Source organism: Hippopotamus amphibius, chromosome 6, assembly GCF_030028045.1.
Source record: "Hippopotamus amphibius kiboko isolate mHipAmp2 chromosome 6, mHipAmp2.hap2, whole genome shotgun sequence".
In the NCBI taxonomy this organism is placed as follows: Eukaryota; Metazoa; Chordata; class Mammalia; order Artiodactyla; family Hippopotamidae; genus Hippopotamus; species Hippopotamus amphibius.
Window position 1 is genome coordinate 502,463 of NC_080191.1, and position 27,994 is coordinate 530,456.

General features: G+C 53.4%; 1 protein-coding gene across 1 annotated transcript; it reads left to right on the forward strand.

The window, feature by feature from the left end:
* Positions 1 to 1,976: 1,976 nt before the first annotated feature.
* Positions 1,977 to 27,994, forward strand: LOC130855544 (collagen alpha-1(I) chain-like). Its single transcript, XM_057739313.1, has 14 exons — positions 1,977 to 2,052; positions 4,375 to 4,480; positions 4,743 to 4,963; positions 5,061 to 5,206; positions 5,524 to 5,762; positions 6,684 to 6,863; positions 7,096 to 7,252; positions 8,084 to 8,293; positions 11,845 to 12,334; positions 12,839 to 12,907; positions 12,971 to 13,135; positions 24,235 to 26,139; positions 27,710 to 27,765; positions 27,872 to 27,994. The coding sequence occupies exons 1-14, from the start codon at positions 1,977 to 1,979 to the stop codon at positions 27,992 to 27,994; spliced, it is 4,143 nt and encodes a 1,380-aa protein (XP_057595296.1).

Below are 27,994 nucleotides of genomic sequence, written 5' to 3' on the forward strand. Positions count from 1 at the left end.
GCCTGGTGAGGCGGATTTTGGGCGTCTGACGTCCACAACTGTGAGAGTAAATTTGTACTGTTTTAAGCCACTAAGTCTGAGACTTTCTATCACAGCATCAGTAAGGAACTTACAGACACCTTGGTGCTTTATTTTAATGAATAGGAAAAAAAGATTTTTAAACATCTGTAATAACCTTCATAGGTTCACACTCAGTTTAGACCCCAACCCTACTTTTTCCATAAGATTTTATGTCTTTCAACTACACATTTTCCTATCATGGGGTTTACAGAAACTTGACTCCTAGGCTCAGGGAAGAATTACTTCATTAACTGTTCTTCAGTCTCTTGTCTTTTATCTGAGAGGTAAATCTCTGTTTTCAGGGGGTCCCAGTTCTTCCCCACAAAGAGGGTGATGTTGGTAAAACAAAGACCCAACAGCATCGTTGGGCAAACAGACAGCTCGATCGACTCACACTCTGCATGTGGCAAACTCAGGGCCCAAAAGGCCCGGAGCGGAATTCCACAGAGGCTTCCATCTTAGCCCCCAGTCTGTTCTCTTCTGCACGACGTAGGCAAAGGTGGGATGTAGGTCTGCCATGTGCTGCTCCGGACTGACTTACCCCGTGACCTGCACCCGGGGCTGGGGTGCAGCCGGAACACGTGCAGACAGCCCCAACGCCGAGCTGCCAGTCAAGACCCCAGCTGGCCTCTCCCAGGCCAACCTGCCCGCCACCTCAGGGGCACGTGTCATGGCGGACAGCCACGCTGGCAGGCTTCCGGGGGTCACTCCACTTTTGACGTCTGCCAGTGGCTGCCAGGCCGGCTGTGACGGAAACACGATGCAGGCTCGCTCTGGGTGGGATTGGCTTAGGCTTGCAGGGGAAGAGGTGGGTTCAGAACTGGACACTTTAGTTTGCAATGGCTTGTGGTGTCTGAGAAGAGATGTCCAGTACTCTTAAATAATCCAAATCTCAAGAGAGATCATTTCTGGGGCAGAAAGGTAGATTTAAGGCCACCTGCATTTGGTTCTCCATTACAACTACGGGAACCAGTGGGGCCACCCAGGGAGAGGGTCGGCTATGAGGAGAGGTGGTCGGGGTGGGGCTGGGGGATTCCCACATCAGGGCACACACAGAGAAGAGCGTTAGAACAACAGAGAGGGTGGCCTCAGGGAAACTGGAAAAGGAGAGACTCTCAGGAGCGAGAAGGGGGTTGGAGGCCCCAGGGACCCCGCTGGACTCAGCTATGAGGGCGCACAGTAGCGGCCTGGGTAGAGCGACGGTGGCGTGCCAGCCCGACGGCAGAGGGCTCGGGGAGAGACAGCGGGTGAGGAGGAAGTGCCGCTCTTCCCGGATGGGAACGGAGGGGAGGAGAGAAGGCTTGTAATGCCTCTGTTTGCAGACAGAGGGACACGAGCACCGTGGCGTCTGCAGCAACACGGATGGACCTAGAGATGCTCGCACAAGTGACGTAAGACAGACAGAGACGTGATGGAAACGAGCTCATTTACAAAACAGAGACAGGCTCCCCGACATAGAAAACAAACTTATGGTTACCAAAGGGGGAGGGGAGGGATAAATTAGGAGTTTGGGATCAGCAGATACACACTATCAACACTCTACATAAAACAGACAATAAACAAGGCCCTACTGTACAGCACAGGGAACGCTACTCAATGTCTCATGATAACCTAGAATGGAAGAGAATATAAAAAAGAATATATATGTTTTTATATATATATGTATAACTGAATCATTTTGCTGTACACCTGAAACCAACACAAAATTTTAAATCAACTATATTTTCAATTAAAAAAACTTTTTAAAAATGTGCCCACCAAAAACTTTGTGGGGCACCCACTTGGAGCAAGCAGAGAAGAATGCCACAGAGTTCACCAACTTCTCACTTTACTGTGAGGTTTGAAAATTTTTGAGAGAAAAGTTTTTTTTAAAAAATGGGCTTCTTGTCACCACTGCACCCTCAGTCTCTGCGCAAATGACCCTGAGTCCCCGCGGCCCAGACGCAGCCCCGCGCGTGGCCACCCGCCGTGACGGGAGGGAAACCCCAGCGGGTAGGCCCCCCCACCCCGTACAGCTTCTCCCTCAGCCGGCGCGGCTGCAGGTGCAGACCTGGGGGAGGCATGGGGGGCCCTGCCCTAACCCGGCACCCAGAGCCTCCTGGCCCCGATGCTGCTACTTGCAGAAAATCGGGCTTCAAGTGCAAAGGAGAGAAAGAGGCCTGTGGCAGGGGGAGAAGGGCGGGGGCGCGTAACGCAGGGCAGAAAGGTCAGGGTGAAGCTGCCCTCCGTGACCAACACACGGGACGAGCTCAGCTGTGCCTTCTGATGCCCGAGATCAACAGGCAGCCGTTGGCACGGCCATCACGGGGCAAGGGTAACAGCGGCTGGATGTGGGGGCCCAAGTGGGCCCGTGGGTTTGGGGGTGCGGCTGGCCGCCGGTAGATCTGTTACACTTGACAAGGAGCCATCACGGGACCCTCAGGGCAAGAGCACGTGCTTCCCTCCAGGTACAGGTGCGTGGGGCTCAGCACGCGGCCGGGCAGCCCGGCTCCCAAACTGGCTGAAGGCGTTCAGACACGCGCCGGAAACGCGTCGGTGCTGAGAGCAGCCCAATTCTCCCTGAGCTCAGACAGCAGAGGGAGATGCTGCGGAGAGATGTCAGGGCGGTCAGCTCTGCAAAGCCCGGCGCTCAGGCCAAGCTCGTTAGTCAAAGATGGAATTCTCTGTACAAGGTGAGTCAAGGCAGCTTACGGCCCCTACAATACGACCTGCTGAGTGTATGCCTCCCCGTTCATCCTGCAACGAGTCTCACGGAGACGGCCTCGCCTCGCGGGAATAGGAAGGGGACTGATGCAGCCTCTCCCGTCTCCGGGTGGTCTGTGCTCCACGCCAACCCGCCCTCTGCCGGCTCCGCTTCTGAGATCTGGGCCCGGCAGGGTCAGGATGACGGCACAGCCACTGTAGGCCAAGGTGGCAGCCACTCAGAAGGAGAACTCATAACGCTAATCCTTTGAGCATCACTGCCCACCAGAACGTTTCCTGGTGATGAAATGTCCTCCAGTCTGCATGGCCCGATAAGGTGCGCGAGCCCCGTGGCTACTGAGACCGCACGCCAGAAGTTTAAATTTCATTTCATTTTAATTAACTTTAAACAGCCGCACGTGGCACACGTCACCACCTCAGACAGCAGGACCAGTCCCTGGAATGCTTGTTTTATTTATAGACTTTCAGGTCCAAAAATGTTTATTTGATAGAGTCTAGAGGTGACAGGGAAAAACATGCATTAACCTACCTAGAAACTTTATCTGGAAGAGACTAACCAGACGAAATGAAGTTGTAAGCTTTGTGTTACTAACTTAGAACTTTTAATTGTGCTTTACTTGGGACAATACTTGTTAAAATTTCCATCTTTTGTTTGGTTGCCTCCAGAATTCTGAAGATGGAGAATCCCTAAGATGCTCCATGACGTGCAGGCACCCGGAGGAATGCGTGTCCCCTAACCGCCCCGAAAGAGCAGCTGTTGGAAGTGCAGCCTGGCCCAGCTGAATGTCCTCATCACAGGCACTTCACAGGTGACGGGCGAAGGGTCAGGCCCCAGAGGGGAAACCACACCAATGGGGGCTGCACGGGACGGTGGGTCAGGGGCTGGAAGGGACCCAGCAAGGTTGCCAGGTTGTTTGCTTCCAGCTGACCATGCACCAGTTACCAGTTGCCACATAACAAATTCTCCCAAGCATAGCAGCTTGAACCACGAATACTTACTAGTCACACGATTCACGGAAGTCTGGGAGTGGTTCTGCTGGGTGGTTCTGGTTTTCATGATGCCACAATCACCCAAAGGCTTGACAGGACCCAGGACCCACTTCCGAGATGGCACACGGCCACGGCCAGTGGCAGGAGGCCACAGCCCTGGCCACATGGCCTCTCCCCAGGGTGACAGGCATCCTCACAAGGTGGCCGGCGGCGTCTCTGGGAGCAGGAGCTGCAGGTGAGAGCGAGCGGGAGTCCAGGCCGGGACGTCACGCAGTATCCCCTCTGCAAGTTCTACTGGCCACACAGACCAACACGACAGCCACGGAGGCGTGCGCACAGGAGACCTTGATAGCACGTCGCCATAACTTCTCACACCCATCCTGGCTGCCGATTTAGACGGCTCCTCATTCCAAACTCCATCCACGTTTAGGTAGCATGTCATTTTCTTTCAAAATAAGACACTGAGTTCCCGTCCAGGAGAAAAGCCTTTGTGGCCTCCCAAACCTCACCTCGCTCCGTCATCACCCCAAACTCTCAGGAGCCACCCCTCCCGCCGTCCCTCTGGCACCCACGGGCCGTGGACGCCCCCGGTCCGTGAAGAGATGGGGTGTGCGGAGTAAGGCAGCACCACCGACACGGAGGAAGGGCCCAAACCCGGTGCCGCGTGCACCATCCAGCACACGTCCACCGAGCCCTGCCTGCTCCAGGCGGTGCCCCAGGACGCAGCGTGAGTCGGGGCCCCAGCCTCGCCCAGGTTTACCTGACAAAGTCGCAGCATGTAGATTTTCCTCCCTTAGATCTGAATCAACTCTTTTAATTTCCAAACTATGGTGTCACTGATTTTTAAAAAAGCAAAGAAAACAATACCCCAAAACACACTGCAAAGCCAAAGGATCTGGGGGTGCTTCTCATGGATTTGGTCAAAAACAATCTGGAATCTCTACAAACGGCCTTTACGACCCACGTTTATCTCATTCACCAAACCTCAGGCTCGAAGAGCAGGCCGAGTGCGCGCCACGGCGACGCTGCCGGAGCGGGAGGGAGCGCACGCCAGCGGCTGGGCAGCAGCTCTGCCTGTCCGCCCCGCGCTGCAAACCATTAAACAGCTTGAAAATGACTGTATTTAAGGAAGCCGCACGGACTCCTGAGCCCGTCACCCAAACAGACCGCAAGGGGATTTTCCGGCGCCTCCGCTTCTCCCGCGCTCACCGTGAGCTCCAGGAATAGATTAGGGACCAGCAGCGCCGTCCACAGCAGCGCCCGGCAGAGCGCTCAGGGGAGGGGCCCCGCCTCCGCCGAGCCCGCAGCTGCGAACCCCACGGGACCTGGGAACCAGCGCAGACCTCGCCCTCCCGCGTGGACGGGCCGTGCAGACGGGGCGACGAGCCCCGAGGGTCCCTCACAGGGGCCCCCTCGCCTCAGGCACGGATGTGGAAGCCCCCTCACTCTACAAGTAGGCGCTTGAAGGGGTGCCTCTGGCCCTCTCTAGGCCACGGGTTATTTGCATCAATTAGGAAACGCACAGATCCTGGATCACTCAGTCACTCCCCCAGGAAACCATCTGAGACACGCCCAGAACTGGAGGATGTTCAGAGGTGCCCAGGTGAACCACACAGAACTCCCACGACCCACGGGTGTTCCCTCCGGACACCAGCTTGGGTGATGTCGGCCCTGAAAGTCGAGAAATCCCTTCAGGAGCTGGACTGACGGTGTCTTCAGACCAGACCTCACAGGAGCCGCCTCTCGGGGTGGCAAACCCTCGTGCTGCAGGGGCCCTTGCTGGAGGGCAGCCGCTTCTCCCCCGTGGCGCCTCCGGCTGGTTCCTCTCCCGCCCAGCAGAGCTCGGCCGTTGGGACAGAGACGCAGGAGCCGCAGAGCCAGGGACACGTCGCGGAGAAAGCCCGCCGCCCGGGCCACCACGGGGCAGAGCACCGCAGGGGCTGCGCCAGCTCCAGACCCGGGCTCAGCGGGCTCCCCACCGCAGCCGCGGAGGCCGGGGCAGACGGAGGGTGACAGTCGCCTGCTGCCTGACGTCCCTGAGCTGCAGAGCTGGGAGCGTGGCCAGGGCCCGGGAGGGAGGAGGCCGTGGGCGCCACGTGGGAGGGCCTGCGCGCAGCTCCCTGGCGGGCCACGGGGACCCTGGCCCTGACTCCCTGGGGAGCTCAGTCCAGCCTCCTCATCCTCACAGCACCTGGATTCAGACCTGACTTAACACGCATCACTCTCCTTGGGCTTTTTCTTCTCTGGGTTTTTCCTTCCTTCTCATTTAAATTATATTTGTTGAGCCCCTACTAAGCACCGAGCACACACTAGGACAGCAGAGCACGCTCTCTGCAGCCTATCAGGGTAGAGCAGCTGCTGCACAGACACTTCTAACCGAGTGGACAGAGTGATGTCCACCCAACCCTGGGCTCTGTCAGCCAGGGAACCATGGGGGATATCTGGGTTCCTCTCTACGCGAGCCTCAGAGTTTATAGGATGCCCCAAACCCCTCATGTCATCGTAGATACAGGTCACCTCTGTGACCACAGTTCTTTACTTAAACATTTTTTTATTTATTTTTATTTTATTTTATTTATTTATTGGCTGCGTTGGGTCTTCGTTGCTGCACACGGGCTTTCTCTAGTTGTGGTGAGCGGGGGCTACTCTTCGTTGTGGTGCGCTGGCTTCTCAGTTCGGTGGCTTCTCTTGTGGAGCACGGGCTCCAGGTGCACGGACTTCAGTAGTTGTGGCACTCAGGCTCGGTAGTTGTGGCTCATGGGCTCTAGAGCACACACTGTGGTGCACGGGCTTAATTGCTCCGCAACATGTGGGATCTCCCTGGACCAGGGACTGACTCTGAGTCCTCTGCACTGGCAGGAGGGTTCTTAATCACTGCACCACCAGGGAAGCCCGTGTGACCACAAGGTCTTAACCGTGGAACCGTGCAGGCCTCTTCATCCTGCTATTCAGGGCCCGTCCTTGCAGCCACACTGCTCCCCTCAGCTGGGCACTCAGGCAAGGGTTCCGTGGCGTCCACGACATGCTGACACCGTGCTGGCCGTCCTGCTGCACACCGACCTGCCCCAGGACCTGGAGTCCGCGAGCTGCCGTCACCTGGGAATTTCCGGGTAGAAGCAGAACCTCGGCCCCACTTCGGGCACATCGAGTCCGTCTTATTTTGACAAGATACCCAGGTGACTTGTTGCCTGTTAAAGCTGAGAGACGCTGCCCCAGGGAAGAGCTCACACACGTCAACACAAAGGAAAGTGGGATCGAGGCTTGGCGGGAGCTCCACAGGGGACGGGGACGGGGACAGGATGGGACAGTCTCTGGACCCTCGTCCTGTCGGCCGTTTACCAGCCCCTCGTCCGGAGCTGCTGAGACGGAGGCCCCTCGAGCGGAGTGCACGCGGAGCACCCCCAGCTTGTCCGCGCGCGGCGCCGAGGAGACCCAGGCTCCCGCGAGCATCTCCCCTCACGGCCTCCCTGCCCCGCCTCAGGCCCGAGCCGGCTCACGGGTTGGGGCCACTGCAGACGCCCCTCTGAGGCGCTGGCCCCAGTTTCCTCCTGACCAGTCGGCTGGTCTCTACTCATTTTCTCCCAACAATGCCCACCCGGACCCTCTGGCTCCCAAGACCCTGGGGGTTACTTGGGCCACAGCGATGGGTATGATTTCACATCCTCAGCCAAGTAACCTCAGGAAAGGTGGGATCATGAGGGCTGAAGAGCCAGAGAAGAGGGAAAAAATGGGAAGGAGACGTTCGAACAGCCTTCCAACTTCAGCAGAAAGCTACGGGGTATACTGCACGTATTCATGTTTGCTCCCTGTTTTTAAATTCAGTGCATTTGTGTTTTAAGAATGTCCCACCCAGAAATGCCAGGGTATATTTTGAATAAAGAATAGAATTAGCTCAAGTCAAGCCATGTGGACTTCTCTCTATTACTGATGTAAACACGGACCCGCAAGCGGTATCTCACTTTTGCATTCACTGAACTTGAAAGTCTTATATTAACAGAAATTAACAACCAACTTGGGTCCCGAAGGCGCCATCTTCTTAAACCTTAACTGTGTTGACTATCCCTTCACGATCTTAATTTCAACACCGAGGAGAAAAAGTGCAAAGGAGGCGTTGGAACAGCCTTCCAGCTTCAGCAGAAATTCAGACACTGACCCGTGTCCTTCCGAAGACCCTGCTGGTGCCAAGCTGGGAGCCATGGTCCCCCGAGCTGCTGGCGGAGCAGCTGTCTGCCTGCTAGGCCAGCAAAGTGTGGGAGGTTCCAAATACACAAGACTGCTTGGGGGGGCGAGGGAGAGAGGGGCCTGCCCCCACCAAGTCGGCTGGGTCCAGCTCCCGGGCGAGCCGGTGCCCCTGGAGAAGAGCCTGGTTCAGGGACAGAAGGAAGGTGCCGCGCCCTCGGGGACCATGCTGACGCCCGCGGGGACCCTGCCTCAGGAGGACGGCTCCTCCCCCGCAGGCCCCGGGCCCCGAGACCTCGGGCGGCGCTCACAGACGGCGGGGAGGTGCAGAGAGCTCAGCCGCGGGGCAGAAACGCCCCAGGTACCAGCGAGGCCGCACAGCTGCAGGGCTGCGGGGACCCCGTCAAACGCCACGAGCAGGAGTTGCAGTCCATTTCAACATCACCACACCCTAAATCTGGGGCTTTTTAATGCATGTGCAAATATTTTTATAAAACTAGCTTTCATTTGCATATGAAAAATTTCCCTTTGTGCTTTCTCTCCAATAAGTTTCAAAACGTATATTTGCATAAAGTGATATTCCTTGTTTTTACTCTCTGGTTTACACACAGCTGCCTCTGCCTCACAAACATGTGATTCAGGTATATTTGTCTTCTCTTGCTTTTGTTGTTCGGTTTCAGCTGATCATTTTACTCCTATTTGATATAATCTTTGAAGGGTAAAACTGTCATTCCTCTTGGTGGAAAACATCAGCCCAAAGTGGAAGCCAAACCACAAAACGTTTCCCTTTTCACAGCAGCGGGCTTCTCTTGCTGCAGCCGTGGCAGCACAGTCTGAATGAACGTGGACCCGGGCCAGGGAGGGGCCCTGGGGCCGCAGCCACGAGGAGCAGGTGAAGCGGGCCCAGAGCAAAGCTCCTCTGACCACAGAGGGCTCTCAGAAGAGTCAGCTTCCCGGTGCCCCTCACACGATTCTGCGTGCAGTAACTCAGTTACACTGATTTCAGCCATACATCGGCTGAGTGAAGAGAGGGCGACGGATGACTCTTCTCAGAGGAAGAACCATTGCAGTTACACGGCCTCGTCATCCGGTCACGCGACCCGCACCTGTCATTCACGCACCAAGCCAAGATGCTGTGAACGACGGACTCCTGATTGTTCAGCTGGAATTAAACCCCTCACTACGTGATGTCCATGCGCGGTCCTAGGACACAGTTTCTGCTCTCATATCTGTCAACTGCCCACTACATGGGCGGCAATTCATGGGCGAAAACCTAGGCTTCCTTCACAACCAGTCTTCTTCTTGGAAAAAAGCCTCAAAAGTCGGAAACTGCGCAGTCGTCACTGTTAATTTATACCCACTGCACAATAGCTATAATAACAGTAATGTAACCAGCCAAGGGAGGGGACAGTCATCCTGGGCTCACAGGGTCAGCGAGAGCCTCACAAAGAGACAGGTCTGGGCAGAGGGCCTGGGTGCAGCGCTGGAGGTCGGTGAGCAGAGTCCACACGTGGAAGGGGTATGGCCACGAAGGAGCAGCCGGAAGGGTGTCCACGTCCGAGGGAGGCGTATGGAGACTGGCCAGCCCAGAGCAGGTGGAAATAAAGCCCTTTGCTGCAATGCACGTCTTGTCTACCAGAGTTCAGGGTAATCAGCCTTGGGTTTTAATTCAGGACAATTCAACGACCAGCTATTGAGCAACACGGCCGATTGCCTCTGCTGCATTGATTAATCTCTAATGAAACAGAATAAGTAGGTGGGACAAGTCCGGGTATTCCAGCCTGACAACTGTGTCTTCTAGGAAGCAGTGGCTCAGGAAGACAGTCAAGGATGTGGGGAAAGCCTTGTCCTCAAGGCAGCCAGTCCCTCCCAGGGGTGACCCTGGGCCTCCTGAGTGCTGGACGGGGCTCTCACCAGAGACTGCCTGCTACTCATACTTGAAGACCCAGTAAATCAGCTGATCAAGTGATTCCACTCAAAACACACCACTATGCCTGGTGCTCTGTAAACACCCAGGGCCCCTTCGTCAGCACTCTCTAAGGACCCGTTCCTTCCACATTTTCCAAGACTAAGGGACGCCTGAGGAAAGACGGTCTCGCTAGACACCAGCCTCTGGAGACAAGGAGGCTGTGGTAGACCCGAGTCTGGTCCAGATCCCACGCTCTGCTTGCCGGCTGGACTAAATGAACTCCACGGGCATCAGCCTCCTTCGAAGCCACCGGGCGCTGTCCTCACAAAGGCACCCCTGCCTAGTCCGGGTTTCCCTTCCTCGCGTTCTTTACTGGCCACAGGAGAGGGAACAAATTCCGCAGCTTGAGGCTGGGTGAAGGCACCAAGCGAGCGGTGGGGAAACAGCTCACTGGGTGGACCCTCATGCGTCCGTGCTGACGGCAGGGCAGCTGCTTCGAGGGCAGCGGCTTCTAGAAGGTCCAGCCCCGGTGCAGTGGGAGGCATCGTCTGTGAGTACAGGGGCGGCAGACGCATCTATTCAGGCTGATCACTTAGAAGGGAGACCCTACAGCAAAACTGAAACGTGGCTGGTGGGTGGACCCCAGGTCAGGCGCCCCACACGACCACTCCCACGTGACACGTGTGCATCGCCTGTCCTCTGACCCACGGGTAGCCCCGGGCTGTGGCTTAGCTGGCATTTCCTGTCCGGGACCAGACAAAGGGCAGGTGTCCTGGCTCACAGGCGAAGACGCCCCCGGCCTCCAGGAAACGGCACGTTCTGGAGTGTGCAGCCTCTCCGCCCCCGACGCCCCCACGCGCTGCGTGTGTCACTCCCAGCACGTGTGCCTGGGGCTCCCGGGCAGCTCTCGGGGAGCGGGTGTCTCCTCGCGGAGGAGAGGACCACTAGGCCACGCGCTCGTGCAGCCACGTGTGCCACAGCAGAGAACGTTCCCAAGCCAGAGCCCGTGGTGGGGGGGGGCATCCTGGGATCAGGCGGGTCAGACCCACCCATGCCCCGTGGACAACATCCCAGGAGGGCACCTTCCCAGACGGGAGTCAGAGCGACCGGGGAGGGAAGAACTGGGGCTCGTGCCGGGACTCAGCCCGGAGATGTCTGCTCTGAACGCCCCGTCTCATCCAAGAAAGAAGAAGAAGGTCGAAGGTTCAGGCAAAATTAGTGGCAGATACATTTCAGGAGACGCGTGTTCTGTAGCTCCACAATTGTGCCCAACTGTAGCACAGGTCCTTAGACCCTAGAAAAACACAACCATTTCCAGAGTTGTCCTGAATATTTCCCCATCATGAGGAAAAAACCAATATTTTAAATGGCAGGAGGGTGGTCACTGTTTGAATATCTTCCTATCAGAAGCTCGGGGTCTCCCATGGAGGTGGAAATAGCTGCAAAAAAAAGAGTAGACGTAAGGGAACCGTCATTGCTGAAACTATTGTGTGTCAGACGGATTTCAGGGGAAAGCGGTTTACAGTGAAAACATATTTAAAATGTGGAGATGATAAAACAGGCTTCCTTCCTTCCAGAACCAGGAAGTCACCCAAGAAACGCTGTGTGTGTGATGCAGAGGGCCACCCCAGACTCACCAAACGGGAATCAGATCAAGCCCAGGTCAACCACAAAATGTTGTCAAAGAATGAGCTAAGCAACTGGGACAAAAGAGAGAAAGGATGTACAGAAACTGGAAGGAGGTGAAGAAGGCGGTTCCTATTTGCAGATGACACGATTATATGGAAAACTGGTGATGACAGGTGGGTGCAGGCACGGAGCCGCCAGTGAGTTAATAAACAGACCCGACGGGGGGCTCCGGCCAGCGCCGCCCCTCTGCTGGGCGTGCCGCGGGGCGCTGGAGCACACGCCGAGGGGGCGGAGTGGGTGGGGGAGGAGGGCGCAGGGCCGGCAGCCCCCCAGCCCAGACCTGCCCCCCCAGCACACGGAGACCCCCCCCACAGGGGTTCCAGCTGGGGCAGAGCCGGGACCGATTCCCAGGTTTCAGGGGTCCCTTTGGCCAGAGTGAGGAGACGGGTCCCCACCGTCCCGCGGCAGAGGTCACGTCGGGAGGCGCAGGCAGCCCCCGCCCTGGGGGGGTGCGGGGGGAGCCCTGGGGAGCGAGGCGTGGCCCCTTCCTGCAGGGCCCCCTGGTCCAGCGGCCTCGGCAGCACCAGCCGCTCCAGACCCCTGGCCTCCAGCTGGAGCCAGGCAGCGCTCTGCAGCGGGCACAGGCTGGCCGGAAGGCGGGTCTGAGGGACTCTCCGGGGTGGTTTTCTCCACCAGCCTCTGTGCCCCCCCTCCTCTTCCTGCCACGCCCACTCCTCGCAAGCCCCCGGGCCCCCCATGCCGCCCACACCTGTCCCAGCCGCCTCGCCTCGGAGGCCAGGCCGCTGCAGGAGCCGCGTCCATGTCTCCTTTTCATGTCCGGGGATTTAGACACAAACCCTCCAGGTACTTATCTCAAGCCCCCAGTGACCTTTCCAGGAAAAGGAAAAGGCGGTGCATTTGGTGGGCGGGCTCGCGGCCCCGCCCACGGATTCCAAGAGGTTTCCTGGCCGGCTCCAGGAGCAGCCTGCACTCGGTGACCCTAGGGGCCCCTCTGGCAGCCCCAGCGTCTAATTAACTAATTACAACCCACCGGCTGGCGTGCACGGAGCAGGGTGCTGGGAGCGAAACGTCTTCCTTCCAGTTCATTTATCATGAGCCCCGGGGCAGCTACCCCGAGGGGATGGGGTGGTGATCGGGCCTCCAGCTGCCTGCGCAGCACTGATCTGCATCCTGCAAACCACAGTCCGAGCGAAGGAGGAGGGCCAAGGTGGGGGAGGGGGCCGAGGGCCGGGAGAGGGTCCTGAACGTGACTGGTAATCGGCGGCCGTGAGCTTCTGCGAGACACACGGGGCGAAGTCGTCTGGCAGATGAGCTCGGTGATGACCCGGAAGGGCTCTGTCTCTCTAGCCCAGGTTCAGTCCTTTACACCCATGATGGGATCCCGGCCACCGCGCTGCAGCCAGCAAGATCGTGCGGGTGAGGGTGATCATGGCCTGTGGCCTGGCCCCAGAGAGGGCTGTGCACTCTTGCCCCCTGCAGCAGGGCAGAAACCCCCAGGAGCTTCCGTCTCTGGGCCCCAGACCTACGATTCTGACCCTGGAATCTGGACGGGGCCCAGGGCTCTGAGCGTCCCGTCACGCCTGAGGGACCGAAGCGGGTGGCCCAAGACCATGCTTGGAGCGGTCAAGGCCGACAAGACAGCACGTCAGCATCTTCGTGCTGTGACGATAACACCAGCCCAGTGACTTAAAACAACACAAATTGCGTTATCAAAGATCCTCAGGTGGAACGTCCTCAATAGGTCCCACTAGGCTAGAGACACCGTCAGCGGCAGTGCTGCTTCTGGAAGCTCCAGGGCAGGACCCTTGTTATTTTTTCCATCTTTTCCAGCTTCTGACAGCCCACAGTCCTTGGCTCACAGCCCTTCCTCCACCTCCAAAGCCAGCAATGGCCAACGGGTCCTCCCCACGTCCCACCCCTCTGACCTCTTCCACCACCGGCTCCCACACTTAAGGGCCTTGTGGTTACCCGGGTCCGCCAGGCAACCCAGGGTCAGCTGATTGGCAATAGTCACACCATCTGCCTATTTACCCTTTGCCATATAAACTAACATATTCTCAGGATCTGAGGATTAAAACATGAATATCTTAGGGGCCATTACTCTTTCCGCCACACACCCTAAAGGAATTTAAAGCAAAATCTTTTTCAATTGAGAAGGGGAAACCCTATCCGTGGCTGGCAAGAATGACTGAATTTCCCTAGACGACTGATCTAAGAAGTCTGTGCCTCACACACAGATACTCACTGCGCTGGAAAAAAAGCAATCATCTACGACGAGGGTTACTACATGACGAGTGATAAATCAGGACATAACTTTACAGCTTTAAAAAAGTAGATGCTTCCCAATTTCCGTATGTTTTCTAAAAATTTATGTACAATAAAATAGATCATTTTTTGGTGCACTGTTCTATGAGTTTTAACACTTTTGTAGAATAGTTATTTTTGTACAATAAAATAGACCTTTTTGGGCTGTAGAGTTCTATGCGTTTTAACACCTTTGTAGATTCAGGTAACCAGCCACCACAAAGGCAGTCCACCAGCCTCGAGACAGTCCTGGTGGAGCCCTGCAGTCGCACCCTCCCCCATCCCCTTCCCCTGACCCTGATATGTTCCCTGTCCCGACCGTCCTGCCTTCTCTGGAAGGTCGCGTAGATTGAATCAGACGGTGTAAGACAGACTCCTTTTGCTCAGCATGATGCCTGTGAGATGTGCCCACGGCGCAGCGGTGTCCACAGCCTCTGCTTTCCCCACCGAGTCATATTCCTGTCATATGAATATACCGCATGAAGGACATTGGGCTTATTTCCTGTTTTTGAAGAGTATGAATAAGGCTGCTATCAACATTGGTGTACAGGTTTTTATAGCTACATAAGCTTTTCATTCTCTACAGTTTAGAGTGGAGCTTTGGGGTGTTATAATACACACCTGCTTAGCTTTATAAGAAACTATCAAACTTTTCTAGAGTAGCTGTACCATCTGCATTGTCATCAGCAACATATGAGAATATCTGTTACTCCACATCCTCATACAAGTACTGATGTATGTTATTCCTTTGTCAATACCACACTGTCTTAATTAATGTAGCCTTAGATCGAGTCTTAAAAGCAGATGGTGCTTTTGTTCTTTTTCAGAATTATTTTAGTTATTCTAGTTTGTTTGGCTTTTGTGTAAATATCAGAATGAGTTTATTTATAGGCATAAAAAATCCTACTGAAATTTTTTTGAAATTGTGTTAAATCTATAGTTCAATTTGGAGAGTACTGACATGGTAACCAAGTTTTATCTTCCAATCCATGAACATGGTATGTCTCTCCATTTGTTTAGACAGTCTTTGATTTATTTCATTAGTGTTTTTCAGTTTCTATCAATTACTGATAAAGGAACATTAAAGTCTCCAACTATAATTATTGATTCATTGGTTCTTTCAGTTCTATGAGTTTATACTTCCTGTACTTTGAAGTTCCTCTATTAGGTTCATACTCATTTAGGGTTGTTATGTCTCCTTGATGAATCAACCAGTTTATCATTAGTCATCTCCTTTATCAATAGTAATTTTTCCTCTTCTGAAGCCTACTTTGACTCAGTGTAACCACTGCAGTTACAAAAAAGAATATTGAAGTTTGCATGATACATGTTTTTTACATTTCTACATCATTATTCTTAAAGTAGGTTTCCTGTAGACAGTACAGTTGGGTCTTTTTTTAAAAATCCAATCTAATAATCTCTGTTTTTTAATTGATATGTTTAAGCCATTTATATTTTTTGTATTTTTTATTTTGTATTTTTTTAGTTTATAATTATTTTCATTCTACCTCATATTACCTATGAAACAGTAGGAGTGTCCTATTTGAAGCTGAGCATGTAAACAGATATATTACAAAAATTAAATTTTTGAGTGTACATTTGGAGTAAAAAAAATAGTAAACAAAATAAGCAAAAGTTTTAGTAATTGACTAGTACATACTAATTGAAACCCTACTTCAAAACAAAAACAAATGCAAAATAAGGCATTTTAAAAAGAATCCCCATTCTAGCTGACCCTGTTAAATAGATTAAGTATGAGTCAATATCCTTGTCACTTCAGACCCTAAAATCCAGTATTAAACTGAGAGAATAAAACTAATATAAATTACAAATCCACAAAAGTATCAATCTGCATAAAACAAGAATTCTAAAGCCAGAAGGTCTTAAAACTAATTATTGTTGCTGAATACTATTTTTGAAAATTTTTATAATTTTCATGTACTTTTTTTATACATCTTTATTGGAGTATAATTGCTTTACAATGTTGTGTTAGTTTCTGCTGTACAACAGAGTGAATCAGCTGTATTTATACATATATCTCCACATCCCCTCCCTCTTGAGCCTCCATCCCACCCTCCCCATCCCACCCTTCTAGTTCGTCACAAAGCACTGAAGCCATTTATACTTAATGTAATTATTGGTATGCTTGGATTTAGGTCTACTATTTTATTGTTTGTTTTTCTGTCTGTCCCTGTGTTTTCATTCCTCTATTTCCCCTTTCCTATCTTTCTTATAATTATTAGAATGCTTTTTAACATTGCATGTTAATTCCTCTATGGGGGTCTGGTCTGTAGCTCCTCCTATAGCTGTGTGGGTGTGTGGCAGCTGAAGTCATAACAACTTATAAGTTTAACTTTTCACAGTCTCAGAGTTAATGTCTCACCACTGCATGTGCAAAAAAGGACTACTGTATAGCACAGGGAACTGTAGTCAATCTTGTAATAACCTATAATGGAAAAGAATTTGAAAAGGAATATATATATCTACATATATATCTTTGCTGTACACCAGAAACTAACACACTGTAAGTCAATTATACATCAATAAAAAAAAGAAACAAGGAAGAAGAATGTTACTCTTTATCCTTATAGAGTAGAAAAAATGACAATCTAAGTTTGATCTTGGGTCTTCCATACCACTTTTATGTTATGTTATTATAAGATCTTATAGGAAAAAAACCCGAAAGAACTTTTTGGCCAACCCAGTATAAAACAGGGCTAATGGCAGCGCAAAAGACTTGTGTGGTCACTGAGTATGAGGTGCCTACAGAAGGCTCACAGAATGCAGGCAATGGGACACATGGATGTCCTCCCCAGTCACAATATAGCTCACGGTCCCCGAGCTGTGGCTATGCATCAGGCTCTGAGCTTCACACATGCTCTCTCGTGTAATACTGGAAGAGCCTGCGAGATAAGCTTGCAAGTGGAGAAGCAAACCAATCTCTCTTAAAAGACACTCTTTAGAAGAGTAGGCATTGCTTATTTTCTCATGTATCTAATTGTGCTTATAAAACCAACGTGGAGTCAAAGCTGGTTCCCTGATTCTGTGCTGCTCCAGGAAACAGCTCCCCTCTGGTTTTCTGTCCCAAATTAACCTCCCTGCTGGTTCTCTGTCCCAAAGTAACCTCCCTCAAGGTCCAGGACCAACACAAGGCAGTCAATGTGCATGCAATACATCCTCGCTGCTTCTTGGGAAGAAAGTCCTCATCTGTGAGAAATCCGAGCAAGGTATTTACTTGAAATGAGATGGCCTTTGGGAGAGCTTTAAAATACTCCAACACAGAAAGAGAGGGGCACAAGGGAGAGGTGAGAGGAGAACAGGAGCGGCCACACCGAGGACGCGGGGCCCACGCCAAGTGATGGCCCCCCAAGTGCAAGGGTGCCTGGAGGGCGTGTGCAGCTCTGTCTGCATCTGCGTTGCATGTGTTTTAAAATATCAAAGTAAAGTTAAATTTTAGAAAATAGAAAACGACACACACATGTCTATAAATGTATGTATACATAACACACGTGTTCATCATGTCCACGCACAGAGAGAGATGGAGGTGGCCGCACAGGCGTGGGTCTGGAACGGCCGCGGCTGCTGCTCTGACTGCCCTGCCGGGACCAGGGTGCTGACACAGGCCGGCTCCACCTCCGGGTCCTTTCCTCCTCCTCACGACCAGGGAGCAGCTGGTGCCCTTGTTTAGGTAAACTGGACCTCGGCCCACTCCCACCTCCCGCAGGCTTCTTCACCTCTGCCGGTTCCTCCTGTGTTGGCTTCTTTGGAGTCGGGCCCTTGTCTCTCTTTTCTGCACACATACTCCCCGGAACGGCTATCTTTTAGCATGGCTTGGACTGTTATCAACTTTCTATGTCTTTTCTCAAAAGAGCAAATAGTGCTGTGCGGAGGCACCTGTCCTGGGAGTGGACACTGCACTTCGCTCTCCCACCTGTCGTGGGGTGGAGATGTCACAGCAGCACCTGACGCTGGGCCAGCCCATTCCATCCCGACCCCGGAGGTCTCCTCGCATCAGGCATCGTCTGAGAGGGTCCTGGGGCCTTGTCCATGCCATTGACCTCTAATTATTAAAGCAAAGACATTCGGCCTTAGCCACACAGGTCCAGCGGGGTGACCCTCGCACAGAGGGAGATGCAGGTGGCACGGAGGAGGCCGGGCATCCACACTGCTCTCTGACTGGGCTGCTGCCTTTCCCACTCGGGAGGTGCGATGTCCCAACAGTGAAGGCTTTTGAGCCCGTCCCTTCAGTGAGTCCCAGGGGTGCGGTCAGGACACAGCCAGGAGGTGGAAGCAGCACCAGCTGTCAGGGCAGAAGAATCTAATTCAAAGAGCTGTTGGTGTAAAGAACTGTTCGATAGACGGTTGTTAGCTCCTTAGAGAGGAGATTCCAGGAACAAAGGGAAGAGCTGGAATTGTTCCAACTCAGGAAGGGACCAGGGCCTGGGGGGCAGGGGGGACGCCAGCTGCTGTCAGGGTCTCAGAGGGGAGGCAGCACGTGAGGTGCTGGTTCTGCAGGTGGCAGAAAACTGCAAACGGGGTGAAGGAGCTGCTGTGGCCGCGTGGTTCAAAGAGCATTGCAGCAGTGATGCAGGCTGAGTGATGCGTTACCAGGGTGATATGTGCGGGCGATGCTACTGGCTCTTGTGTTGCTGAGCGAGCATCGCTGGGGGGATGCAGGCAGAGGCAGGAGCAGGCCACAGGCCACAAGCTCCCCCCTCTCGCCAGCCTCCTGGTCTCCCTCTGGCAGCCCTCCCATCAGTGTCCAGCAGAGCAGCTGAAGGGACAGACATGTGGTCTGCAGGTCAGCACCTCAGAGCAGAACATGGAGGCTGGACTGGGAGCTGAGGGGTGGCAGCTTACGGCTGGTGCACTGTGCAATACTGATCAGTCCCAAGTCACACAGGTGAGAGCTTGAAGCTGTCTGATTGCAGCAGATTCAGCTTGGTTCTGCTTAAGTGACTGTAGCTGAAATAGAGCAGTGTGATCAGGCCAGCCCCACAGCATGCAACCTGGCAGCCACGGGGGCCCCAAATCACAAGGACACCCACACTCCACACTCAGAGGCCCACGCTCAGGGATCTGCCCTCAGGGTGGGCGTGCTCAGGGGCCCTCGGTCATGGATCAGTGCTCCCCCAACACTGTCATGATTTCTAAACAGGGTCTCACTTTTTCATTTTGCAACAGGTTCCACACGTTATGTAACTAGTCTGGATGAAATCTCCAGACAATTTAGTTCATTTTTTTACATATTTACACACATACACATATATGTAAGCATATAAACATGATACGTATTTATTTAATATAACACACTTTGTGTATTGTATTATTTGATGAGCACAAAGAAATATCACATCTGGGACTGATTTATCATGGAAAGACGCTGTTCCGTAGCACTTTTTCCTGATATTACTTTGGATTCTTTCCCAATCCTCTATCAGACACAGGACAGTCAAGTACCCCCTGCACTGTGCTAAGCGTTCTGTGAAACAAGCAACACAGAGCCTTGCCTTGAGGAGCTTACAGTCCAATGAGAAAAACTGACACACGCAAATAGCAGTATTTATGGGGTCTTGTTCCAGGGCCATAGCAGACCCTGGAAAAGTCTAGATTTCATGTAGACAGTTCTGGTTTTCACCAACAGGCCTCAAGGTGCAGAGAGGGTGTAATTCACCTGGGCTAAAACCTGCCCCTGGCACTTGTGTGCCGCCCGCTGGCCACCAGCAGCCCCATCTCAGCACCTCCAGTGTCCACCAGGTGGCTTAAACTCCAGACAACTTGCAAGAAAACCCACAGCACATGAAAGGAAATATTAACATTTTTATTTTACATGGAATAAGATACCTCACGTAAAATTCTACATTTTTCTTTATAATGTAGATATGTTAGAACAGTTGTTTATGGATAACATTTATAAATAAATAGGCATACATTATCAGCACATGGTCAAAAATAGTTACTCATTAACAAAAAAAAAACTCCCCAAAAACAAAAGTTCAGGGCCAGACAGTTTTACAGGTGAATTCTACCAAACATTTAATGCCTATTCTTCTCAAACTATTTCAAAAAATTGCAGAAGAAGAAACACTTCTGAACTGATTCTACAAGGCCAGCATCATCCTGATACCAAAACCAGACAAATACACCACAAAAAAAGAAAATTACAAGCCAATATCACTGATGAACATAGACACAAAAATCCTTAACAACATATTAGCAAACCAAATTCAATAATACATTAAAAGGATCTTACAACATGATCAAGTGGGATTTATCCCAGGGATGCAAGGATGGTTCAATAACCACAAATCAATCAATGTGATCCACCACGTTAACAACTGAATGCTAAAAAATAATATGATTATCTCAACAGAGCAGAGAAAGCTTTGACAAAGTTTAACATACATGTATGACAAAACAGAAACAAAAACAAAAACAAAACCTCTCAACAAAGTGGGTATAGAAGGAATGTACCTTAAGATAATAAAGGCTATTTAGGACAAGCCCACAGCTAACATCATACTCAATGGTGAAAAGCTGAAAACTTTTCCTCTGAGATCAAGAACAAGACAAAGATGCCCACTCTCACCAATTTTATTCAACATGGTATTAGAAGTCCTAACCACAGCAATCAAAGAAGAAAGGGAGAGGAAGAAGTAAAACTGTCACTATTTGCAGATGACTTGATACTATATATAGAAAACCTCAAAGACTCCACCAAAAAACTATTAGAACTAATAAATAAATTCAGTAAAGTTGCAGGATACAAAATTGATAAACAGAAATCTGTTGCATTTCTATATGCTAAAGAACTATCAGAAATAGAAATTAAGAAAACAATCCCATTCACAACTGCATCACAAAGAATAAACTACCTAAGAATAAATCTAACCAAGGAGGTAAAAGACCTGTCCTCAGAAAACTGTAAGACGTTGATGAAAGAATTGAAGACAACACAAAGATATTCTGTGCTCATGGGCTGGAAGAATTAATATTGTTAAAATGAGCATACTTGCCAAGGCAATCTATGGATTCAATGCAATCCAATCAAAATATCAGTGGCATTTTTCACAGAACTAGAACAAATAATTCTAAAATTTTTATGGAACCACAAAAGACCCCAAATAGCCAAAACCATCTGAGAAAGAAGAACAAAAATGGAGGAATCGTGCTCCCTGATTTCAAACCACACTACAAAGCTACAGCCATCAAAACAGTAAGGTGCTGGCACAAAACAGACACATAGATCAATGGAACAGAATAGGAGCCCAGAAATAAACCCAGTCACCTATGGTCAACTAATCTGCAACCAAGGAGACAGGATGATACAGTGAGGGGAAGACAGCTTCTTCAACAAATGCTGCTGGGAAAACTGAACATCTACATGCACAAGAATCAAACTGGACCACCTGCTCACACCATATACAAGAATAAACTCAAAATGGACTAAAGACTTAAATGTAATACTTGAAACAATAAAACTCCTAGAAGAAAACCCAGGCAGTATGCCCTCTGACATGGGTCTTAGCAATATCTTTTGGCTATGTCTCCTCAGGTAAGGGAAGAAAAGAAAAACTTTTTAAATGGGACCACATCAAACTAAAAAGCTTTTGCACAGCAAAGGAAACTATCAACAAAACAAAAAGGCAGCCTACTGAATGGGAGAAGATATTTGCAAATGATATACCCGATAAGGGGTTAATATCCAAAATACACAAGAAGCTCCTACGACTCATTGAAAAAACAAACAGCCCAATTAAAAATTGGGCAGAGGTCCTGAATAGACATTTTTTCAAAGAACACAAACAGATGGCCAACAGGCACATGAAAAGATGCTCAACATCTCTAATTGTCAGGGAAATGCAAATTGAAAGCATAATGAGACACCACCTCACACCTATCAGAAAGGTTATCATCTAAAAGACAACAAATAACAAGGTTTGTCGAGGATGTGGAGAAAAGGGAACCCTCCTGCGCTGTTGGTGGGAATGTAAGTTGGTGCAGCCACTCTGGAAAACAGTATGAAGGTTCCTCAAAAAACTAAAAATAGAACTATCATATGATCCAGCAATTCCACTTCTGGGCATTTTTCCAAAGAAAACAAAAACACTAATTTGAAAAGATTTAAGTACCCCTATGGTCACTGCAACATTATTTACAATAGTCAAGATACAGAAGCGCCTAAGTGACCATCAGCAGATGAATGGACAAAGAAGGTGTGGTGTGTATATACAACGGCACATTACTCAGCCATAAAACAAGAATGAAACTGCCATTTGTGACAACAGGGATGAATCTAGAGGGTATTACGCTAAGTGAGATAAGTCAGGCAGACAAAGACAAATACTATATGATCTCACTTACACGTGGAAGCTTTAAAAAAGAAAAACAAACCAAAAGAACAAACATAATAAAACAGAAACAGTCACAGATGCAGAGAACAAACAGGTGGCTGCCAGAAGGGAGGGGAGTGGTGGGATGCGAGATGGGTGAGGGAGGTTAAGAGGCACAAACCCAGTTACAAAACAAGTCAATCCTGGGGGTGAGATGCACAGCACAGGGGATGCAGCCAACAATGTTGTCACAGCTTCATGTGGTGACGGACAGTAACTAGCCTCTCACGGCGATCATTTCGAAATGTATAAAAATATCAAACTCCTCCGTTATACACACAAATTAATATGATACTGTAAGTCAATTATACTTCAGTTAAATAATGTTTTAAGTGTTTACTGTTAGGGTAAACAATGAAAAAAGTTGGGAGAGCAAACAATACCTCCCAGGAAGTCCCAGAGGGCAATAAATTGGGAGGTTGGTCAAAGTCTCAGGGCACATCCTTGGCAAACCTCAGAGATGCATGGTTAACAAATAGGTGCGTTTCTGAAATAATCCCAGCGTTTGAACACCATTCAGCGCAGATGTCCACAGACGCAGAAATGAGCAGATATCATCCCAGATCTCCGGGAATGAAGGCGGGATTTCCACATGTGGCGAACAGAATATTCTAGGTGGAACCAGTCACGGGAACAAAGACGAGGGGGCGCCTGGGGGTGGAGGACAAATCCCTGGACGACTCTACCAGCCTTGTTGCTGCCAGAACTTAACTCTCGGGTCCCACGAAGCTCCCCGGGGAACCTGTGGGTGGGGTGATTATGTTTCTTTTAACACAGTCACCCCATCAGCAGAGCTCTGGCATGGGGGAGGTGGCAGGTCCAGCCAGGGGCCGACTGGCAGTTCCAGAACTAACTGCCCCAATAGCACCCAGGCTTCTGCTCAGACACCAGCTAAGCAGGCACGTCCAAGACTCAACAACAACAAAAGATTTGCACAAACTTACCAAGAATTTTGCAATCGGAAAATCTAGGGGAATTTTTAAAAATTTCATCATAGTTTAAAGTTTGTTTTGTTCCAAAAATCTTTTTGTATTTGAATTACACGTGGGAGGGAGACTTACTGTCTTTTCAGTGTTAGGGCCTCAAACGTTTACATCGGGCCCAACCCGTGAGGAAACGCATCCAGGAACAGAGGGAGGAGAGGACCTCACAGAGCCCATGGTCACTTCTCAGGCATCTAGCTCCAGGCTCTGAAGGTCGCCTTCCTTCTGATCCCCGACCGCACGCCCCTGCATCTTGCGGCCTGCAAGCTCCCCCTTGGCTGGCTTCCTCCTACACCCTTACCTCTCTCCACCCCCACAAGTCCTGTGATGTCACAGGTGCTCGCCCACAGCCCTGATCTCACCTCCAGGCATCCGGCTGTGTCTGTGGATGGACGCACAGGTGGGGGTGGCCAGGTGGTCCCCACGCTTCCTGCTGCCCTCGCCTCCTGCGTTTTCTTTATCCCACCCCAGATTCTACCACTGGCCCAGCAACTTCAACCCCAAAATGCATTGTACGCCCTCCTCTCCCTGTGCCCCTAGCTGGAGCCCAAGCCGCTGCAGGTCCAGCCTCTGTTCTCAGTGGAGCCAACTCTTCAAACACCATCAGAGCCGCCGTTCCTCCCCCAGGGACCCCCTGCAGCAGCCCCTCCCTGCGCCCCCCGAGGCTGCCACAGAAAGGCTGCTCACGCCACCTGGGGCCTCTGCACTCGCTGCCCCTCTGGTTCCCATTTTAACCGGAGGATCCTCTCCACCGAGATGCCCTCCTACATGTCACCACGCCTGGCTCTACCCTGCTCACAGCTTTTACAGGGGCAAGGGTTCCGCTGTCATCTGCAAGGTCCGGGAGCAGAGACTTTTGCCACCTCCATCTCAGCTTTATTCCAAGAGCCGAGACCCGTGCGTGGTTTACAGGGAGCGATGAGCGGTGCTGGATTCGCAGGAAGGACGGAGGAGGGGACGGGCCGGTTGCAAACCTGGGCCAGTGACCCTTATTGGGCCTGCAGGTGTGTTTCATTTGGCCGCTCATTGTTTCTTTTAAGATATGTTCCTGTTAAAAAATCAGGAGATTTCGAGGTGAAAGCCAGATTTCCAGATGCTCCCGGCAGCCCCACCCTCCGCATGGGCGGCCCGGGCCCACCAGCCCTTCGCGTTCTCCCCGCATCCTCCTGCCTCCGACCCGTGGGCTGGTCGGCGTGGACCGGGGCGCGGTCAGAGGTCCCGCCCCTTACTCTAAGGCCAAAGCCTCATCCGGGAGGGGCGTCCGGGCCGCTGCGGGCTGCGTGCGGGCAGGGGCGACCCCAGGGCCTCGGCAGGTCCGGGAGCACCTCCTTCGCAGCCAAGACCCCCAGGCAGCCGTCGGGCGGCTCCCTCGGCTCCTCCTGCGGGACTCGGGGTTCAGCCGGGAGGAGCCAGACTTCCCTGCAGCCCCAAGAACCGGGCCGGGGCCCCCCACCCCGGAGCCACAACCCGGGCTTCCCCTCGGGGTCCCCGGCGAGCCTTCAGACATCACAGAGGTCAAAACCAGACCGGCAGCGCCAGGGCCAGGGCCTCGGGGGAGGGCAGCCCAGGTCCCGGCTCTGGAAAGGGGGCCTGGACGCCGGACTGGGGGGCTCCGGGCGATTCTCACCAGCGCCCAGGGTGGCGCATCGGGGCCGCGACGTCAGGCCAGGCAGCGCCGGAGGGAGCTCCCTGGGCAGAGCGGGCAGGGGCGGGCGAGGCCGACGGGGGCCGGGGGCCGGACCGAGCGAAGGTGCGGCCGCGGGAGAGCGGGCACCGGCGCCACTGCGGGGACCGCGGGCAGCCCCCGGCCCCGGCCCGCCCTGCCCCGCGCGCCGGCCGCTCCTGCGCCTCCGCCGCCGGGTCCAGACGCGCGCGGGCCGAGCCGAGGGGCTGGGGCCCGGGTTCGGAGGCCTGCAGGAGCGCCGGGGCCCGCCTCGGCCTCTGGCACCGCCCGCCTGCGCTTCTGAGATGCGGCGGGCCCCCCAGGTCCCCCTCCCGGCCAGTCTCCGGGCGCGCCCAGAGGGTCCCCGGGGCGCGTGCCCCCCGGGAGAGACGCGCCCTCACGGCGCACGGCGGCTGGTGTCCCGAGTGGCCTGGGAAGGTCCCCGCCGACCGCGGCTTCGGGCGGGAGACGCGGGTGCGGGGCGTCCCTCGCACCGTGGACCTTCCGCGGCCTTCCGCGCGGCTGCGGGGGCCTCCCCCGGGCGAGCGCGCGCCTCGGCCCCACGCGGGCCCGCCGGCCGGCCCGCGCCCGCTCCCGCCCCGAGACGCCCGCCCGCCGGCGGCCCTGCCCACGGCGGCCCCGGCCCAGCCCGACCCGGGGGGAGGCGCGGCCGCTGCGGGGGCGGCCGGGGGGCCCGGAGCGGCGAGCGGGCGGGGCGTCCCGCAAGACCGAGGGTCCCCCGCGCCGGAGCCCCCGCACGAGCGGCACCGCAGCGCCGCGTGGCCTCGCGCGCCCGGCCCGTGGCCGCCCCGCACGCCCGGGCGGCAGAGGCGCGCGAGCCGGCGGCGGCGGGCCGGGAGGACACCCCGGTGGGGGGTGGCCGGCACGGGACGCGGCCTTCGCCCCCGGCGTGGGAAGCGGCGGCCCGCCAGCCCTGCCCTGGGGCGCTTGGCCTCTTTCTGAGGCGGCGTCCTAACACCGGGACCACGGCCCGCGGCTCCCCGTGGGCAGCCGGGGCGCGCGTTCCCTGCGGAGACACGGAGTGGCAATGGGAGATGCCCCCAGAGGGCGACCCCTGCGGCGAGTTCTGGGGCCCTCGCTGCGGGCTCCTCTCCCGCCGAGCCGCGGGGCCGCTGGACCAGCCCGAGCGCCTCGGGCTCCAACACGCGGGGCCCAGCCGGCTGGACGGGCGGCTGAGCATCTGCTTCACGGCAGACATGTTCTCAAGTGAAACGGCGACGGGACAGGAAGAACGAGGCGGCCCTGAGCCTGGTCCCCGCTCCCCGCCCGGCCTGCAAGCTCCCCGTAAGCACGGCTTCAGAACGTAATGTATAATGTCAGATTTAAACCTTCACTGTTGTCACTTAGGCCACATGTAGACAAAAATAAAGGCGTACCTCAGAAGATGGAACTCCCTCGAAGAATGCACACACACACACGGTTCAACTTTGATGACACAGGGATGACGCTGCGGGGGCCTGGCAGGAGGGGAGGGGGACGCGGTGGCCAGGGAGCACGTGTGGCGTGAGGGGGACGGATGAGGAGAGCCCCTCCCTGGTGAGGAGCCGCAGGTCCATGGCGTGAGGGGCACATCACAGCAAAGTCGTGGACGGAAGGCAGGACACCCGCGTCCCTGCTCCGCAGCGGGTCCCCTGGCCCATCAAGGGTGATGACAGCCTATCTGTTCCTTGAAATTTCTGACCTGAAGACACACAGCCTCCTTAGTAGCTGTAAATCCCATGTCATTAACGTGCTCAGTGGGGACTCAAACAGTTCTGAATCCCCCAGGAACCAGCGCACAGCGGCGACCTGCTCCGCCCCCCATGGCAGGGGGTGGGAAGGCGGCTCTTGGGGCTCAGGGCCCCAAAACTGCCCGACGACGGTGGGAGAAGGTGCAGAAGTAGTGACAGAAGGAGCAAAGCAGTGTCAGCTTTTGCTGAACACACCGAACCGCGTCGTCTTCTGCTCTCGGCGAAATAACAACATTGACAATAAGCTCTTCCAAAAACTGAGTCAGATTCCTCAGCTGTTTGCACAGTGCTGTGGCTGGAACAAAACACAGGTTGATGTCTCCTTAGACGATCTTGGAATCTAAGCAATTAGTAGAGTTTCTGAGAAAATAAGTTTTCCCTTTAGTGGTAATTAGTAAATTCAAGGGAAAACGAGTTCTAATAACTTCATCCTGACAGCGGTTATTTGGGGATTTGTAAAATACCTCTCTTTCAAGAAGATTAAAGCATTTTCAGCACGTGTACATTATTTCCACAATAGAGAAACCAAGAGGGGCACCTCTATCCTCTTTCTGATAAAAGTGAACCACGGAACCCTGGCTCAAAACCTCCTACTCGCACCAGAAATTAATACAGAAATTCCAGTAAGTACCGCCTCGGCATTTCCAGAGTAACCAAGTGGCTGGATCCTGGCTGTGTGCTGGACCTGCTTTCAGGAGCAGACATATAGCCTGAGAAGTGCCGGACATCATCTCAAATTGGTGCAGATTCAAGGAGAACCTCGATCTCTCACCTAACCCTCTCCGTGCCAGCTGACCCAAGGAAACAACGTACGATTTCAATCTATGGCGAGGACGGCCGTGAAATTCGTTAATAGATTTTCAGTGGAAAAACTACCCATGGAGACAGGGTCTCCAGCCTCCCACTTAAGCCTCTCACCTGGTGTCTGCCCCCGACACTCGGACGTCCTGGAGTTGGCAGGATCTTACTGTGTGATTCTGTCACCGAAGGGAGGTCACACGCTGTGTGGCTGTGTTCTGCGTAAAGGGCCGTGTGAAAGGCTGCAGTGCAGGTTCCCAGCCTCCGTAGCAGGAGCCAAAGCTGCTGGGCTCTGAGTGACCAAACATGCGGGCATCGCTCGCCAGACCCGGTGGGCAGCCCCGACAGCGAGTGCGGTGCTCAGCTCCAAAGGCTGTATTGGGTGGGCCGATGCACGATTCAGGTCCCCCAAGGAGGACCCCCAATACTCAAACCCCCTCCCAGGAGAGAAGGGCTGAGATGTCCATCCACGTGTTCCCATTGTGCAGAGCGCCTGGATGGGGGACGTGTGCCCACCCCACACCCTCCAGCAGGCGGGGACGCAGCCTGGTCAGCAGACCTTCCAAACCTCCCCGTTCCTGGAAGGCCTGGAGCTGCCTCGGTGCCCGTGA